Genomic DNA, 20,777 nt, shown 5'->3' with positions numbered 1-20,777 from the left:
CACATGTCCGCTTTTTTTTTTTTTTCCAAATACAGCTTGAAAAAAAAAAAACCCTGCCTGGATATATGAATTTCTAAGAAGTTTTATGCCCCTATTTATCCTCTCACTGATTTCAAGCAATGAGGCTACCTGACATTTTTCCTATTTATGGTAGTCTAATCTCTTATTTAATAAAAAATTATGTTTAAATACACCACACTGAGCTAAATCAAAGGGTGAGGGTCTAATACGCTCAAATACAGTTTAATTATAAATAGCAACCCAAATTTTAATTAGTTAAGGGTGTTAAACTAGGCTTTAAACAAATAGATTTTTACACATGTTTACAGCAAAATTGATGAAAACATACACAAAGAAGAAAGCAGTACTACTGAAAAATAGAACAGTTTGGAAAGAGAAGGGTGTTATTAAAATATAAACACCAACACTTCAAGAATAAAACACTTATTGGACTGTTTTTCTACCACAGAGGCCCAACATCTAGAAGTGGTACTTGATGACTTAATTTCCGTAACAAATATCTGGAAAACAGTAGAAAATACACATGAAATGTGACTGTGTAATTCAAGTACGAGTATTGGACAGGAAGGAAAATGTGTTATACTCCCCTGGTCATAAATTCTTCCTATGACCTTTGGCAAGACACCTAGCCCCACTTAACTACATTTAATAGATAAATCTCTTACGCATTTTAGGCTCTCTGTCCCATTACACTCTCAACATTTACTTCATTAATAGTTGGTTGCTATAACTGAGTGCAGTGTAACATAATAGAAATACTTAGAAATAAAAATTATCAAGACTATACCAAAGAAAAGACAGTGATCAACGGTAGTTATTATAGAACTGATTACAGATCATCCTACACTGTATAAACACTATTTTCAGAATAGCCATTCAGGATATGCAATATACATCTGCATTATATATATAGCTACATAATAATATAATAAGGATATAACTGCATTAATACAGAACGAAAAAGGAAATAAATAGAATAAAAAATGAAACTAATTTTGACAATGTATCTACAAATTTAGGCTTAGGAATATTTCAAATTAATATGATAATGCCTAACGCATATAAACTAGGAACTGTTAAGCCCATTTTTTTCTTCCTGTAGTCTGCAAAGCACAGTAAGTAGCATGCAACTGATTCATAAAACCTCTACAGTTTTCAGTTACAACTTTGATTAAGGACTGACAATGAGAAATATAAAGGAGCGCCTATGATCGTTGTTGCCAGAAGAGCTGAGAATCACTGTATAGCTCGTCAGGCTATTTAACATTAATTTAAATACCAAACATGAGACAGAAAAGCTATTTTCAGAACATCTGAGTTTTCAAGGTTGTTTTTTTTTTTTTATTTCAAAAAGACAGGTCATGCAACACTTTGGCAAAATTTGACGCTACACCTCTTACTCTCTTCCGCAAGCAGAGAAAGCAAAATTGCACTTTCTGCTTGGCAAGGGTATCAAACGGTAAGCTGAGGAGACGAAGGGACAGCAAGGGCCAGGTTGGGGAGGGGCTGTGTTTTCTTTGAAGATTACTTTATGCTACTCTAGTCCTTTCAAATGATGTTGTAAGAGAAGCATAACACAACCAAGGCCCTAATCTAAAAAAACGTTTCTCAGACTGTGTATAATGACCTCAGGAGCATCAAGGAGTTCAGAAGTACTACAAAGTACTGAAGAGATGCATCTCTGTTCCTCCAGAGCTGGAGAGTAAAAGCAGGTGTAACTACTAACTTCATCTTTTAATGGCAGCTATTCACTTGCAGCAACAGCTGTAGTCCTTCGGGGCAGAAAATTGAGCTTAAAAACATCTGTCAGGAATACAACCGATTTTCATCCTCTGTCTCTCAAGAATGTGAGGGTGAAGGGATGTATTTTGACAAGCCAATGCAATACCTTGTCGCTAATCCCTCTTCCAACACAGGCACCTACCCTCCCTCACTGATACAACTGTGTAGTCCAGCCCTTTTCCTTATGTCTGGCACTGGGCAAAACCAAGCTGAGTCAATTCAACTCCCTAAAGTAACACAGATTGTCCACTCTATTTTTAGCTTTTGTGCTGCCATGGTCTTCTGACAAGTTGTTTAATATGATCAGTTCAACACAAGTCCTACAAAACCAGAGGTGCTTCAAAGCAACAAGAAAATACACAACAGGGCAGAAGGAAGGACTGGGACTGTCTCCTTTCACCAGCAGGAAGCCAACATGGTTGGAGCCAATCTGCTGTGCATTTTCACTTCCAATTGCTAACTCCCCAAAGATCACACACACAGATCATAGAATCAACAAGAGTCAGCAAGAACTGGGAAAGATGCACAACGTTTTCTCTTAATTTTTTAGAGCTCTATTTACATCTTATCAACTAAAAAAATTGTAAGTCTCAGAATAAAACTCTGCTTTATAAACCTATAACAGCACATTAAGGTAGTTTTGCTGGAGAGGAAGTTACACACTATTTTAATACAGCAGGAAAAAGCATTATTCACTACTCCAGCTCAAAGAAATCATCTTATTTCAAGTAGTATCATGCTATCTCTAAAAATAATATTATTATGAAGAATAATTGATATATTAAAAAAAATAAATAGTATTCTTGAACAAATATGTACTTCAGGATCCAATTTTTCAAACTCAGATCAAAAAAAACCAACCAACAAACAAAAAACCCCAGTAACTTCCCTATGCAAATCTGAGATCATGGGATAAAGGCTTTTACAAGATAACATAAATTACATTATTTTATTTCTCTGTCCAGTAGTTCTTACAAATAATTAAAAAAAGACAAAATGTGATAAAGACAACAATATAAAACTGGCTTTGATGGTCTTGTGCAAGTTTCAATGCATTCTCCAGAAAGTGAAAAGTTCTTTCATTCTTTGCTCAGAGTATTTCTTGGCAATTTTACTATATTCATAGCATGAGTAAACACATCTAAACCGGCAGCCTCCTACCTTTCATCCGCCCGTCTTGTCTCTCTCCATGTTTCAACCTCTGCTTTCCCCCAAGACCCCTTGAGCAGCTGATTCCAATGTTCTCCATCACATCTTTTAAGGACTAAACCTCATACTTCTGAACATCCTTATCAAACCTAGAGGGCTGTTGCAGATACATGCCTCTGTGCCCAGCATCGTATCATCACAGCAACTGCAGGAAGAGCAGCTTCAGGAGACATTTGGTGTAAGTCCTTGAAGTCCTGAGTTGGATCATGCTCAAGGACTTTAAATTTGGGTAAGGTTCACACCACCTTTAAAAGATGGCAACAGGCAAATTTCTGACAAAAAACTACGGCAGCTAAACTGCCCAGTTCTGGCTGAATCAAAATGAAAGATGATGCTGGCAACTGGCAGAGCAAACACGGGAACAGTTCAATTAATCCCATAGCATAAGGGCAGAGTTTAGTACAGTTCAGAGGTTATCTTTCCTGGAGCTGACTCCCCCTGGAGCAGAGACGGACCTGGGGACTTCCCCTCTGAGCGCCACCAGATCTCAAGAGTGACACCTGGACCCAGCATCCTGGGTCTCCGTGATGTCCCAGCAGGCCATGGACAGGACCACCATCTTGTAATGAGGCTCATTAGACATCTATCCATCAAGCTTTCATTAATGTCTTGATCCATCTCTGGTTTAGAGCAGTGAAGTACCTTGCTTATTAATTACAGGCTAATGGCAGAACTTTGTCCAAAAAACATACCCAACTTGGTAGTTTGAAAAGAAGCCCAATAGCTTCTTGAATAAATACCTCCATAGATAAGTGTGATTAAAGCTTAGCACGAGGCCTAATGCTGTTCCACACAAGAAGTGTCACCTTAAGGAAGCGTTTCCCCTTCCTTCCCCAACAAAGAATTTGAGGGAGGTGATGAAATGAAAAATATCCGCCCTAAAAAGATCTACTGGGAATAATGCTGTGCAGAACACCACCACTAGCTGAAAGGAAGCAAGGCAGACACCGAGTGATTCTGAACCTGAAGCATTTGAGAGGATGCACGCAGCAAAGACTGTGGTTTTAAATACTTAAATTTCCTCATTAACACCACACCAAGAAAGAGGTCACTGAAAATAAACGTACTACAGAAAGCTACATTTTATGTGAAGAGTATGGCCCACACACTGCCTAATTTCATAATATGATTGGAAAAGTAGCAGCAAACCTTTTATGAAGTGCCTGAAACTTTGGGGCTTTTAATGTAATAAGTTAAAGGAGTTACGTAACAGATTTCGGAGTAACAACACGGTAACTAACATCAATGATTTCCATCATTGTGTAAAACCGCTGCAAGCACAAGCATCAGATTAAATGACTAGTCTCATATAGACCAACAATACGACCATAATATAATGGAATTCATTAAAAGAGAGAGATTTATGAAATAAAGCAGAAGACTGGGATCTAATAGCTTACATGATTCAGTACAATGGGGCTTGCAGAGCTGAAAGATACTAGAGAATCTCCAAAGAGGAAACATGAGCCTAATTTTACATTCATTTGAAAAAAATCTCATGCATACATGCTGTTTTGTACCTACTAACATATGTCATAATCATGGCAATTACTTCTGTCATTTCAGAAAATGAGAGGGAATCAAAATAGCCTCTTATGGCCATGTGACATCAGTGACTTCTATTAACTACAAGTTAATAATTAGTTCTACTTGGACTCCTCCCAGCACAAGATTTGCTTCAGCCTCAAATACAAATTTACAAACCACCCATAGTGCTAAACATCAGTGTTTCAGAGAACTCTACATGCCTCAAATATCTGAATTTTGGTCTTTTCTGGAAAAGATTTTCAAGCCAACATTTTCTTCCGGAAAAAAGAACAGACACATCCCATTCTAAACAAAGGACAATTTCCTTCCTGAAGCTATTGCTAATTCATGTATATTAGCAACTCATGCTTTTAGGTATTGAAGCATAGCTATCAGCTGTTAGATAAGCTCATCCATAAATTTCTCATTGATTAACAGCTACGTGTTTGGCTTCATCCTCATTGATCTTTGGTCTATTTTTTCAGGAGCTTTCTTCATACACTCAGCCCTCCTTTGTATCAATCTGTCTGCACCGTCTACACTAGCCCAAGGGTAGAAGACGGCAACAGCACCACCAGAATCCTCTGACAAGCATAAAACCCTTCCCTCACCCCAGCACTCTTCAGCTCAGTTGCCACATAGGAAAAGGAAGAATGTAAACTACACCACTTAGCCTGCAGGGATGAATGAATCCTATTTTGTTCACGTATGCCACACTTCTAACAGACTTAAAAGAAACGCAACAAGAAACCTCACAGAATTTTGTTAGATGATCTTTGAAATATACATGGGGTTTTTTCCCCCCTTCCTCTTAACGGAGCTGTTCGTATTTCTCTAACTTTGTAAAATATTTTGGCCCATTAAAAATATACTTTATACATGATATATGTATAGTACAAAAATGGCTTAGAATACAACGCAAAATTTAAGGTATACTTACTCAATGGTGCAGTATACAAATTAGCCCTTCATATAAAGAGAAAGCTTACAAAAAGCTTTCTGGTATTACAATTATTGTTATTATATGGAATTGACTACATTTGCAGTGATGCATAATCCTGTGACTGAGGAAATTACATTCTCAGATTTTCATCAATTTTTATATTTTGTTTGTAGCTTAACACAATGACAAAGCTCTCACAGAAGATTTGATACCAATATGATGTGACACAACTGAACCCAACCTTAATTTCACTCACAGTAAGAAATCACAGGATTAAGTAACACTGTGCAGTCTTTTAGAAAAGTTTATTGCTTCCAGATGGATGCAAGTTTCCTTTCAGCACTGATCGTATCTTCTGTACACAGGGTGCCAATGTTACTATAAATATAGACAAAAGCAGTTATAAAGATAAATTATTAAAATATTGACATAAACAGGCTCATACAATACTGCCTCTCTTCACAAAGCAAGGACAGCTACATTAGAGTGATGCATGTATCAGAAATGTTCAATATCAAAACATGTACACCTTTTTAGAAATTACAGCCCATATATGAACAAGCACAAATTTACAAGGTATCCATAAAATGACTTCTAATTCAAACTGCGTGCTCTTTGCCCCATGTTGTGTAGCGCCATGTGTTTCACTGCATGGTGCATACTACCAAGATGTCCACCTGTGCCCGTGTATCTGCGCAGCAAGCTAAGGATATGCTTACTTCATATAGCAGCAGAACTGTTGAATACACACTGCAATACACTTATGTCGAAATAAAACTAAAAATTGCAAATAACAAATGTCTTTAACCTAATTTAAATTTCGAACCACGTACCTAAGACACTGGCAAAGCGTACCAACAGCTCTACAAAATGTTTTCCAGAAAAAAAAATAATTCTGGGGAATATCTGATTAGACTGTAAGAAAATGACATATAATGCTATTTTGGAAATCAAAATACACTCAAAAATTTTCAGGTAAAGCCCGTAATTTGAGTTATTTTAATGTTTTATGTTGTTACCCAGTTCAGGAATTATAAGAATAAATGGTAATGAGTCATTTAAAATCCATTATTTGAAATTTTCATGAGATTCTCAAAAAATCAAAAGATCTCCATCTCGGTTTTGATTTGTGTAATAACCAGTGCATAAAGTAGAATATATTAATGCATTTTAAAGAACGTGCAGAATCTATTAAACTCTTTGTGAATAAAATTTTAGCATCGAGTACCATGAAATTCAAAATTAACTATCAGCATAGAAATAACTTCCACTATTACATCAAACTACATTAGTATACTATGTTACAGAAACCTACTTATTTCCTGACAGGCACATCAACTGCTTCAAAACAGAGTCCCTAGACAAAAAAACAGCAACAAAAACCACCACCTTTAAATTTTCCATGATGACTTTCATCCTTGCATGCACCAGCAGTCTCCTATCTATTTTAAGCAAATTCCTTGACATCTCCTCATCTATTCCTCTTAACTCCAGTATGATAACTGTAGCTAATTGCAGTCTATTCCTAATCCTAGTACTAAGTAGTACAAAAATCAAAGAGAAAGACTAACTGATTGACATATCAAAAAAACCAGTTTCAGATGAGTTTTCACTCTTGGAGAAACATGCGTCAGATCAGAAAGACACAACTCAAACGTCTCATAATACATATGAATTTTTACTATTCCAAACTTTTAAATGATAGCATTACACCAAATGGACACATACGTACAGGGGTTGCCACTATAAGGTTGATGTAAGATTCTTACTTGCAGATCCTAAGAATTTTACTCACAGCATAAAGATCCTGCATATGATTGCAGTATCAGAGAGCTTCATATTCCAAGCACCCATACACCAACTAACAGAGATGCATCTTCAGACTGTCTCCAGCAGGCGCTTGCAGAGTGTGCACGTTATTGTTACCATTCTATCCAAATTTTCCTCTATCGCAATATTAAACTTACCTCACTCATTTAAAAGTAAATTTAACACATCTGAGTTTCTACACATATCCGGCCGCACATTACAAATCAGACAATAATCTTTGACAGCCTTAAAGTGAAACAGTGCAAGAAAATTATCACCACCTGTGTTCAAGAATTAATTACAATAGACAACCTTGGCACACATCTTTAAGCTGTTGACATAACAAATGGGTGTTTTACATCGAGAGTCATCTTCCACCCTCTGAATATCAGAAATCTTCCAAAAAAGATGTATGGAAATACCAGCTAAGCATATTAAAGTTGCACTTTTTCCTACCTTGAGGTTGATGAAACTAATTACTCCTCTGGAATGGTTTGTAATGGTTTCAGACTTATATCATATACAAGTTTAGCTATTGTATTTGGAATTTAACTTCCCTTCTCCACAATAAAAATAAAAAACCCCAACACTATAGTAATTATAAACATACATATAAACCATATTTTCAAGGCACTAATGGTTAAGAAATGCCGGTTTCACATACAGTCTGCTACTGTATTGTAATTCTTAAAAACATGTAATAAAATTAACCTCGATATTTTGTCAAAGAACACACATTCTTTAAACTATATCAATCCACCAACAAAAATATGTACCTTTTAAATAGAAGGTTAGGCAAACTGAAGTTCAAATTCTACCAAGAAAGCTTGCTTAGTAGTGCAAATACAGATGGAGTTACAGACTAGTGTGCATGTGTGCTTTTACGTAAAATATAATTTAAATATAATCTAACAGGTTTCTGGTACGTAAGACCAGCAATACCAGATCAGAGCAAAAGTCCATCTGTCCCAGTATCTTATGTCAAACCATAGCCATAAGCAGATGCTAAGAGAAGAGAAGGAATAAAGCAAGCATTTATTCTATTTTCCACTAATACTTTTCCCCTCCCCACCTGTTTTCATTTGGGACACCCTGAACTGACTGCAGTTTCTACACATTTAACAGCACTCAAATGAGGCCTTGCTTCTCCAGCTGAATCCACAAAATCTTTTAGCATTAACAATATCCCTTGGCAGTAAGTTCTGCAGTTCTCTTACTTGCTGTGTGATTATTCCTTTAGTTTTGAGCCTGGTTCTTGTTAGCCTTATTAGATGCGTCGTATTTCTTACGCTGGAAGATGGAAAGCCATTGCCATCTACTCTCTCCAGGCCCCATCTCAACTGCCTCCCTTTCAGACCAAAGAGTGCCAGCCTAGTCTGTCACTCTCATCCAAGTGCCATTCCCGACCGTTAATCATTGTCACCCCCTGAACCTTCTCTAGTCCCACATCATCTTTGTTGAGAACACCAGAACTGCACGCACTATTCAAGATGTGGTTAAACAACCTTTGGTTTATAGAGCATACAAACATCTGGTTTAGTCTCCATTTAGGATTATTATGTTAAGGGTCATTAGAACATAACAACTGTTTAAGTGACAGATGACATTTTCCACATAATAAACCTATGATCATATAGAATCATAGAACTATAGACTGGTTAGAGTTGGAAGGGACCTTAAAGATCATCCAGTTCCAACCCCCTGCCCTGGGCAGGGACACCTCCCACTAGACCAGGCTGCTCAAAGCCCCATCCAGCCTGGCCTCGAACACCTCCAGGGATGGGGCATCCACAGCTTCCCTGGGCAACCTGTTCCAGTGTCTCACCACCCTCACAGTAAAGAATTTCTTCCTAATGTCTAATCCAAATCTCCCCTCTTTCAGTTTGAAACCATTATCCCTTGTCCTATCACTACACTCCCTGATAAAGAGTCCCTCCCCAGCTTTCCTGTAGGACCCTTTTAGGTACTGGAAGGCTGCTATAAGGTCTCCTCAGAACCTTGCCTTCTCCAGGCGGAACAACCCCAACTCTCTCAGCCTGTCCTCATAGGAGACGTGCTCCACCCCTCTGATCATCTTTGTGGCCCTCCTCTGGACCCACTCCAACAGGTCCGTGTCCTTGCAATGTTAGGGGCCCCAGGTTAGGAATATAGGTTAGGAATGGTCTAGCTACAGCTCCTGATCTTGATCCCAAGCTGATGGCATTCAGATAAGAGATCAATACATTATACTAAGGTTAATTATATCAACTTTTGGACTCACTGTCCAATTACCCAGTTAAATCTGCAAAATGGTCACGTCTCTGAAGCTGTGCTGTAGGACATAACTGACAGTCTCTAAATGCTTTTCCACTCCTATTTTAACATTCCCCAAACAACAAAAAAAATTAGCATTTCTGCTTTTTCATGTTTATCCCATGCCATTTTTTCCTCTTCCATACTCCTTCCAGACCACATTGTTAATATACCAAAGGCATTGTGAACTTTTCAGCCTTCGCTCCATGAATTAGACAAAGAAAACAAACACTGGAAACAAAACAAACAGAAACATATTTAAGAACAGCTTCCTTTTTACTGTAAGTTCATTTTATTAGTCTGCTCCTGCATATAAACTAATATTGCTAAAATGTTAAACTTGCAAATGTAAAAAGCAGTAGCCACTTTAACGAAGACAAACAAGCATATATGTACAAATTACATTGCAAGTTTAGTACTGAATTTCTGTGTGTACTTTCCACAAATGGTTTCCATAAAACAAGTGAGACCTAGGGACGAAATTTCAAAAACACCACCTGCTTGTTTCCATCATATTTTAAATAATTAACTCCTCAACAAATGTAAGTGCAGAAAAAAGCCTTTTTATTTCATTTTTGTTTGTACTACAGTAAACAAACAAAAAAAAGAACTACAGACATTTATCAGGTACTCTCTTCTGCTAAGCACTGTTTTCTAAAGCAATCATAGTTATTATTACTCCTCTATCACAAAAGATACATGGAACAGAAAAGGATTTGGAGGATATTCTTAGTTTAATCACAGCCTTGTTTAATGACTGTGTTGTAGTCAAGTGACCAAGAAACAGTCCATTTCACACAAAATATTCAGAAGCATTCTTTTTCCTTTAATAATACCAAGTTAAAAATAGACATCTATATACAACCTTCTCCCGATCATTGTAACATATCAATACATTTAGGTTTACTACAGGATGTGCCAACTGCAGAATTTACTAAATGAAACCACAAATCTGTTCAAAGTTTTACGTCAGCATGAGTTAGCACCATCTACAGACATCTAACTGTTATTATTCACTTATGCTATGATAATTTTATTCACTGGTGCTATGAAAATTTTGATCTCTAACTAATTACCTCGCCTCCAGTTACACTATGTAGATGTGACAGAGCAGGCCTTTGGGAAGTCCAAAACCATCCAAGTATGAAATCTTTCAGTAGCTTTCTTGACAGAGCTGTTTGACGAGTCTCCAAAAGGCCCTGCGACAAACGGCGAACCAGGGAGAGGACTTGGACAAGAGCAATCTCATTTTGAACCATCTTCAGAGCAGTCAACAGATCAGACAGGCAAAGATGTGCTGTTTTCACACAGAAAGCCGGCAATTTAGCTGGAAATTTTTCCTATTTACTTTTAGCAATTTATTTACAAGAATTTTCACTTAAGTTAGAATAACTTAGGCTCTTTTTTAAAAATCCATTTTCCTATAACATTATTTTTAAGTGAGAATACTTATTCTATTTCTCCTATGCTGGACTAAAACAATACAGAAAAATACAAATACAAGGATGATATTTAAACATCTGTCAAACAGGGTGTTTTAATACAACTATTAAGTTTAGCATTTAATTACTCAAACTCAGAGCAGCATCTGCAAAACAGCATTATATTTAGTTGTAAGTATTTATTGCAGCTACCCTTAACTTGGTCATTTGTATGTCAAATTTTGTTTTTCCAAGACTGTCTGCACTGTGTAAAGAACTGTTTCCAGGATACGCATAATTGTGCAGTACATAACATCTGTTGCTTTGCATTTTCGGAGCTTTGCAAAGCATACTTTCCTATATTCACTTGAGTGTATAGACTGACAGAAGAGATTTATTGTCACAGTTCAAATAAACCCACAACTACGGCAATTACTACATACTGAAAAGCATTTAAGTAACTCCCATCTTATATAGCCAAACAGACAAGAGCCAGGAAATCCAGAGTTCATCACTGAATTCTGTTCATGAACAGATTTGTTTAAAATTGCAACACACAGGAAAGAAACAGCTACATGCTAGATTAGAGAACCGTGAGGTAAACCAAGTTACTATATATTTTTTTCTCAAGAGATTAATATATTCTTACATCTACAATTAAACAAGAAACCAGGAAAGGGAGGAAGTTGCACCAGATCTTAAACATAAGAAGTAGAATTTTCTTTCATCAAATCCCTTACAGAAAGGCTACCATATTATCAAGGCTCGCATGAAAATTCAGCCTACAATTTTTATTTTTTACTTTAAAACACCTTTTTTTTTTTTTTTTTTTTTAAACAAACTTACTATCTGCATCTGTTATCACTTAAAGACCATGAGAGAAAACACCAGCTTCCATACTACTAGTAAGGAAAACTAATCATTCCTTGTAACATAAAGCCAATAGTGGGCATGGAAAATAATTTTTACCTCTTATACAAGTTATCCTAGGATCACACAAATGATTCGTGATCCACTCTGGTTTCTGAGCTCCAATTTTACAAAAATTAAGCTTTGTGGCTTACAATCATTCTGCATGCTCTGGCTTACAATCATTCTGCATGCTCTGGCTTACAATCATATCACAAAACTCCAAATTAAGCGTGGCTTGAAGCATTTTCTTGGTTTTGCAGCTTAAGGGTTTACGTATTTATTGCATCAATCTCAAAGTTGCTAAGAGCTACGTTGTCATTGACAGATAATACATAAAGAGCTCCACATGAGTTCTGTGCTTTGTATTTTGTTTCTTTAATCTCTAACATTCACAAAATAACATTCAATATTTGGCATTTACAGTGGACACTATGTTAAAATGTTTCACAACATTCAGCTAGGGTGGCAAACGTAAATCACACCAAAAAAATTCTTTTAATCACATACCCAACCATCAAAGAATAAAATGAGGATTACTCTTTAATCTTAAAAAGAAACAAGCTAGGAAAATTTGGGGAAGGAATAAAATCAGAAGCACCCTCTCAATCTGTACATCAGCATTTTTAAACGCTCCCACTTACGAGCACGATAAAGATACAAATACAGCTCAAGGCTTCAGACAAAAGCAGTCATCTCCCAGCACCAAACTCATTCCCAAAAGATAAACTCAGCTAAGACTTGCCTACACCATAAACAAGCCACTCCTCATAACGGTACCTAAATAACGGGGACTGTGATGTTGTCTGAAAATCAGCTTATTGATTCTTCTCCAAAAAAGAACTGGTGATATTGGTAATTCTAGTATCACATAACTTCCAGGTTTGTGGGACATTCCTTGTTGCTCTGATGGAGCTACGTTATGAGGGGGGGGGTTTATGATTTTTATGAGTCCATGAGGAAACACAACTGGAAAAGAGTTACCTTGAGACCTTACAGGAAGCAAAATGTTCTCATTCAATAGTGCATTTTTGATCTGCGTACTTTGATAGTAACAAAATACATGTTCATCAAGAAATTTAGGTTCAACCAAGAAAGCCATAAACACATTTTAAATGAGTTAACTAATTTTTTGTTTCCTTTAGCAACACTGTCACTGGAAAGTAGAAGTCAATTACTTTTAACTTCAAAATCACCTTTGAAATTAATACAGTTTGGAGTAAAACAGGTATAACTAGATGACAATGCGTATCAATAAATGAAGCTAAAGAAGTACCAGAAACCTAATTGTTTTTCAAAATATTAAGTCTCATGCATGCTTAAATACACATTTAACTTCTAAAACCACAAACAGTATTATGTGAAAGTAACTACTATCTCTATACAAGCATACCTCATATGTTGGAAACAAAATAATTAGCCACTTTTCCGAATGACAAAAAATCAAGACGCCACTTTTTCCTGCAGAGGGCCACAGAAAAACAGTTTGACAGTAAAGTCTGAAGTCCTACAAAAAGGATTTCTATGCTCAGCCAGAGTGCAGAAATAGGAAATACCAATGTCTTCAACTCTTCATTGTAGCTACATAGCATCCATTTACCCAGATAATATCTACATGTGAAAGAGACATTATATTACAACTTGGTAATTCATCCAAGAGGAGGAGCATCCAAAATGCTAAGAACCCATTTTTGGTTGCAGTTACAGGGTTATGACTTTTCTGCCAGTTACAGTGCCATGTGTGCAAATGAATTTCAGTTGCGCTTGCAACTTCACTTACTCAGCTACACTTGGACAGTGATGCCTGAACTGGTATCACCGTCCAAAGGATCTGCGCTTCAACTAAAGTGGGAAGGGTTCCTAAACTGCAAGAGGGGAGTTCCAAAACTTCTTCCCTAGTGAAATAGTTTGAGAAATACCATCCTTATACTTAGTCATCAGACGCAAGTATTTTTGAGGCAACCTAAACAGTTGGAAGGAGGAAGTTCTAGTCACTAACAAGTTAGCAGATTTAATAAAAAAATAAATAAAATCATTAAATAGTATTTTAAAAGGTTAATTTATTAACTTTGCAGCTGCAATCAACTCTGTAGTATGTCAGAGAATGGTGAAACCCAATTAACTCAAACATTGACCGTTAATGTCTATGAGACAGGAATCAATTTAGAAAAGGATCTTAGTATAATGCAATCCTATAGCAGTCCCAGTAGTAGATGACAAAAAGGTCACATTTTGAAAGGAAACAGCAGATACCACCACAAAACTAGCAGATGTTCCTAAAGGATCATCTGTACAAAAACATAAGCATATGTGAGAGAAATCCAACACTATCACAAAATCAGTTGGTGTCTAACATAATAGCAGTTCCTTATGGCAATATGGTAAGATGTGTATCACATACGCAACACATTATGGTTTTTTGTCTGCACATACTGTTACAACATAAGTTATAAAAACTGGAACCACTGATTTCCTTGAAAGGAAAACATTAGTTCCATGACCCACTAATGTTAAGGTACACAAAAACTTCAGATCTATGTTCTCAGATTTTTCAGAAGAAGGATAAAAATATTTTTAGAGTACTAAGTGAACTGAAGTAAAAACTTCCTTCTAAAGGCAGCATATAATATAGTTAGATATACCTAAAAGAAACAGCAAACATAAAGGAATTCCTTCTATCCAGTACCTATTTGTTTGTTTATTTTTTGCAGAATTGCAACAGCATCTATTACCTGCTGCTTTTGTAACACATAGTTAACAAGTAAGACATCTACAATGAAAGGAAAATTGTTTATCTAAGTTTTGTTTATCTTGACTCCAATGAGAGCAGATGTCAGACTTTCCTGCTTTATTTTTATTTCTATTTTGTAACTGTAAAATAAAGACAGAAATGCGTTAATCTGAGCATGTATTTTGCCAAGATACAAAATAAGAAAATGCAAAAGAACATCATATTCTCAATTTTAACTTGTTCATTACCATGAACAGTTACAACTATGGGAGCAAGCTTTTTTGGATTTACCATAGCAGAAGACCCCATTAGACACCATGATCCCAACAACTATCTCACGCAAGGTGCTACAGAACCACATTCTACACGCAGTCCAAGGAGAGAAACAGCCGCAGACAAAGAAAGTAGGCAGCAGTCTCAGATTTCGGGTGGCCAAGCTATTCATCAGATTTTGTATGTGTTTCCTGTAGACATTACAAAAAAAAAAAAAAAAAAAAAAGGATTTCAGGAATCAGGAATTATGTAGCTTCTTGGACATTTACAGAGCACTGCTTCTAACTGTAAGGGATTGCCTGAAAGAAATCATGCATTATCCAATAAACTACACTCGAAAAGTCAAGGTAAGTTGGCAACATTTGATGCAACAGAAAACACATAAAGGTGCACAGTAGAGGGGTACAAATTCAGGGATGATATGGTAAAATGGCAACCAACAAAAGATTACAATAGCATCTAGAATACAAAAGAGAGGTAAAAAAAAAATAAGTAGTGTTTCTCAAAGGCTGAAGAACAGATTCAGAAATTGAGATACAAGATTTAGGTGGGATTTGCCTGCATACTGGTTTTAATGACTTAAAAAGAACATTAATTTACACTGAGGAAGGGCGTCTTAACCCTATATCACTATCACAGACATGAAAATAGCACTAGCATGGACATCACAGATTGGATAGTATATCAACTTTTTTTTAAATATACACTTCTGGATTCTTTCCATCATTGTATATAAGCAAGACCATCAATTTACTCTTGCACACCTCTGCACAGAAAGCTTAGGCAGAAGAGTTGGCAATTATTCCATGGACAGGAAAATTATGGAAGTTTGATAATTATTTTGTTTTTTAAATAAACTTGCATCCTACCTCTCTTTACCTCACCACATTATTATGTCTCCTCTGACTTTCTAGGGATTTCCCTACCCTGTATCAGACATACCTCATGCATTATAGCATCACCCTGCATGTCTTCCTATCTGCCCAGCAACAGCTTCAGTTTCCCCTCCACTCACTGATATCCCTCTCCATAGTACCCACAAATCCCTCTCACACCCATATGGCACTTTACCAAAATCCTTAATATATCAGCTCACCCCACGGCAGTATTCTTGATCGCTCCTCGATTCCAACCTATCTTTCTTCAATTGGCCTGTTCCGCAGCCAAAATATCAGCACCAGCTACGTCTGGCTCGTTGCTGGTGTGCCAACTGCCTGATGATGCAGAATCGGGCAAGCACCCAGCCACCCAGTCCCTCACTCGCCAGGCAGGCACGGGAGATGAATAAAGCAGAGCATCGCCTTATCTATAACAGTATATGGCAAGGTATAATTATTACACAGTGCAACAGGAAAAATGAAGAGTGGAAGAAAAAAAATAAACACCAACCCAACCACAAAACCAAAACCTATCACCTTTAGGCAAGTCTAAAACTTGCCATTTTATGGCCTACAAGAGCTTTAAGGTAACAAAACCCACCATATCACCAATAGAAAGTGTTTTGCATTAAAAAGAAAAGGCCACAAAGAAGAGTTACTACGCTGTGTGAAAGCTATATAAATCTTGTTATTTCAAACTCACGTAGCTCCCTACAACTAACACACGCTCCAACTTAACATGCATGTAAACCCAAACATACACAAATAGAATTTGCAAGACCTAGCATAGAAACTTATTCTCCGCAACAAAGATTTAAATATCTGATCTCTCTCTTTGGAGGCAGAGAATTAAAGTAATGTTAATTCCTTTCAACGTAAACAGAGAGGTGCATAAAGATGTGAAATACAAGAAAACCACCAGAAAGCATGAAACAACATAAATTGTTCCACAAACAAGTAGCCATGAACTGATCCGCTGATAAAGCATAAAAGACACACCGAGAATCAAAACATTATGTCTAGAAGTCACCTGAAATAAAGAACAAATTTTAAGAGACCTTTAATTAGTATACTCCATTTCCTGAAATATTTTTAATTTTTTATAAAAAGTTGTAAATTAATAAATTCTTTTGCAGTTTCATGCAGCAATTACCTAAAAGACATTAATTTTATGGACTTCCTTGAAAAAAAAATTTAAGTGTGTCTTACAAGTTCAGACACCACGGGGTTGTTTAAAACTGCATGCTTTCTTCCTTCAATTTACTTCTTAAAGCCATATATTAATGTGATACGTGTACATCTCACCCTTAGTTACACTTCATATTATTTATTTTTATGTCTCTTCCCTAAAAATAGTTTTCCTATTTGGACAATAGATAAGCCACTTAGAGAAATTATGTTCTCTACACGTCAGAAGTAGAATCAAAAGCTTTGAATTTGACCAACATGGAACTTCAGTAATTCGCATTTTGTAACAGCCAGTTCCCATTTCCATTATTCCTGACTGACCGATAGACTGACAGATGTCTTACTTTAGAGATCCCAAACAGACTATTGGTATCTATTTCAGCCACATCTGTTCCTAAATAGCCTTGGCAGCAGGCCACTATGCACTCGGAATTAATTTTAAGTCCTTTATTGCTAACTCTTTCACTGTTGCAATACATCAGTGCTCTTTTTTTTTTTTCCTTATTGCTGCACTTATGTAAAATATTTATAAATCTATATTTTAGATTAACATCAACAACTATAGTATACTATATATAAGAATAGTATACTTAACACATTGATCTTTTTTACTTCATTATGAAAATATATATTCATTAATACATTAACCACTGGATTGCTCCAGAGATCTCACTTTCTTATTCATCAATTCATTTAGAATATTATGCTCTATTACTTATATTTAAAAAGCAAGTTTTATCCAAGTTATTAGTATCCAAATACTCAGTCCAGCCTACATGCTATCAGTCTGAGAACAACTTCATATACCCTTCAGTCAAGTACACTACACACACAAGAAACTACACACATAAAAAGAAACTATGCGTATAAAAAGTTTTTCATAATGATCAAAAGCCTCCGGACTTCACATACCAGTAAAACACTGAGCCAGTCTTGTTCTGTTTCCTATTTGCCAGAAATCTGCTGAAAAACTACAGTTACTGTAAATTGTGAAATTCTGTGGCAATCTTTAAAAAGATGATGATGAAGGCTTTAAAAAAATATCAGGAATAAAGTTCTTATTCAAAAACAAGAAACAAGCCATATTGGACGAACGGCATAAGGACGACCGAATTGACACTATTTGTACTGAAAATGTTCTAAAATACAAATGATTCCTGCATCCACTGCTGCTGATCCCCTACATGTCATTAGCTTTTAAACTTTAGCCATACAAAAAAATAAAAAAAAAAAAATCCACTCTGAGCATTTGTTCTTAAATGTAAATGTTTATTTTTCCATCATTCAGTCATTCTTATTATCTTCTGGGAACTTCTAAAAATCACATAGAATTTTCAAATCTATACTAAAGGTAGCTTTCTCTGATATGGTTTTGAAGCAGCATCCAAAAGGAGAAGCATCAATTTGGGGATGGATTATTAATACAGAGAGAGAAGTCTTGTTTTTTCATAATTTCAGTATTTATATTTATAGCATAGGAAAATCACACAGAAAGAAGCCAGAGGAAAAAAAACCTAACTACTGACTGTGAGCTCCACTTCTCATTGCAACGCTGGGTGCATTGTTAACAGCCAGCAACCAGCAATGGGTCAGAGGGTACCCAGCTCCAGACAGAAGGAAAGGCTGAGCCAAGCTGCACGCCCGGACCGTAACCGCGGCGTTTTGGAGGGGGCAGCTGAGCCATGCCTCGCACTGCCGGCATTCCCACAGGACACGTTCACTTCCTCAGGCTCCACATCCAGTTGCCTGCCCAGGCCTTACTTCTGCCCAAAGTTTTGTCGTAATAGAGAACACGCAAAATTCATAATGGGTCACGCTTATTAGAGAGGAGGCTGCTCGGGAGCTTGCTACAAGGTCTGGAGAGTGAACAACAAAGGAGGCCATCAGAAATCCTCAGCGAACACTGGTAGTCAAAAAACTCAAGGAGACAGAAGCTGAAGAAAACAAAGAGAAGGTAAAGAAGGAAGTCTGCCTGATAATCACACTGTCAAAAACTCCACAGAAACAGTGCAGTGGGGCAGAACTACACATAAGTGAGCGTGACATGATCGAGCCCAGGCATAGCAGATGTCACCTGCTTGGGAACTTTAAGCTGGAGCTTTCAGTTCTATTTAGGAGAAGGTGAAGAAGCCAAGGCTGTACAAGCTACCACATGTAAGGACATATAATAAGAACCACATAATTGCGTATGACAAATTACAACTTCAGCAAGTCAGGAATACTTTGGGGGAATTATTGGGGATGGGAGGTCAGGGAAAATGGGAGAAAGCAATTGCCTGGGAGCTCTCTGACTGGACAGACTGGAGTGACTGCCATAGAAGGTCTTTTCCTAAAATAGGAACTGCAGAGGTAAAACCATCCTGACCTACTGTATCCAAGACGGAAAGAAAAACAGAGAAGACTTTTGTTGAATTCATCCCTGTGAGGGCAAAAAGCCCCACACAGTGAATTTTTCAGCTCTTAGTTCATCTGCAGTCACCGACAGGTACACGTAGAGCCACGCTGGCCCGAAGGAAGGGGTCACAAGTATCCTTCTGAATGCTGCTTGGGTAGACCATTGTGTTCCCACCACAAAGTGGCCAGAAGGATAGAAGGGTCTCAGAAACAAACTAATAGTCTTCCTTTTAAGATTATTTCATTCTCAAAGAGAGCCTGGAACAGCTACAGGTGACATAGTGGTGGCATCTATACCAACAGAGGAACTGAAAATCCCTTTATCTTCAATGTCAGTACTTGACATTTAAGAATTTGGAAATCCTATAGTAAAAATTCATAGCCTACCAGAGACTTCAGGAAAAACCCAGCATTTGGAAGACACCACTGTCTTTTCCACTGAAGTTAGTAAAGAAGTAGGACGTTAAGAGCGTCTCAGAAACCAAAACATTTAGCAGCTCAATGCTACATAGTACAAAACCAAATTGGAAGAGACAAAGAATTATCAGCATATATTTAGTACATGTGCAGGAAAAGCCCAAATCCTGATAAAATTGACACCAACTTGTCAGTTCTGCTTTCCATAAGACTCCTCAAGTCCTGCCATCTGCAACATGCGTGACTTTAAGCACTGCATACTTTATTACCTTGCAGGAGCTAAGACAGAAAAGCTCCCCATGTTTGTGTGAGTAATCTAAGGATGAAAAGATCTTAACACAAAGTAGCAATTTAAGGGGGTGGACTTTTCCTAGGAAAAAAAAAAAAAAAAAAAGGAATCAGAATGTACTCCCATCCCTTGAAGCATGAAGCAATACATACAAAAATTCATTCTTCTTGTCTGTACCTTAAAATCCTTCACCGGTGACAATTAAAAGAAAACTGTGGACTCTAGCTCCTGATATATGACAATTCAAGCTACATTAAAGTAGCCAGAACATAAAGTGGCTATCAAATTAGAGCACTGCACACAGAACTAAATAATTAATAAATCAGACTTCAGATCATATACACAGAGACCTGTAGTTAATCCCAAAAGGGAAGGAAGAGGCTACAGCATTGTGTAACAGCATTAAAAAGGCAGCCCAACTGGCTCCACAAGAGGAAGGACTGTACACACATCACTGCAGCTGTCATTCAAACTCAACGGTCCTGCTGAAAAGCAGGTATTTTAGTCCGAGCACAACACTGCCTTAAGACAGTTATGCCATTCGTAGGGTAAGAATCAATAGCTGTGCATGGCATCACTTTAGTTTGATTTCAGTAGCTCTGGTATCCCAACATGGGTACATGAAATGAAGCATAACGACTTCAGCTGTGAACATCTGAGTATTTCTCTGCAGCAGCAGCACTGGAATCACAGG

The 20,777-nt window shown here is 37.0% G+C and overlaps 1 protein-coding gene across 3 annotated transcripts in view; it reads right to left on the bottom strand.

The window, feature by feature from the left end:
* Positions 1–20,777, bottom strand: part of CERKL (CERK like autophagy regulator) — a 58,609-nt gene that overhangs the window by 36,369 nt on the left and 1,463 nt on the right. Inside the window, exons 1-2 of one of the 3 annotated variants that reach the window (XM_074593660.1) lie at positions 16,014–16,150; positions 14,936–15,108 (exon numbers count right to left, since the gene is read on the bottom strand). The exons of 1 other annotated variant lie outside the window; for it this stretch is intronic. In XM_074593660.1, the coding sequence (XP_074449761.1) occupies positions 14,936–15,089 (154 nt within the window). In that variant the 5' untranslated portion in view covers positions 15,090–15,108; positions 16,014–16,150. Of the gene's footprint in view, positions 1–14,935; positions 15,221–16,013; positions 16,151–20,777 lie in introns of those variants that run through there. One more of the 3 variants, XM_074593662.1, reaches the window with a different exon arrangement.

This window comes from Larus michahellis, chromosome 7 (assembly GCF_964199755.1).
Source record: "Larus michahellis chromosome 7, bLarMic1.1, whole genome shotgun sequence".
NCBI lineage: Eukaryota > Metazoa > Chordata > Aves > Charadriiformes > Laridae > Larus > Larus michahellis.
The sequence above is the reverse complement of the archived record's forward strand: the minus strand, read 5'-3'. Positions and strand labels throughout refer to the sequence as shown.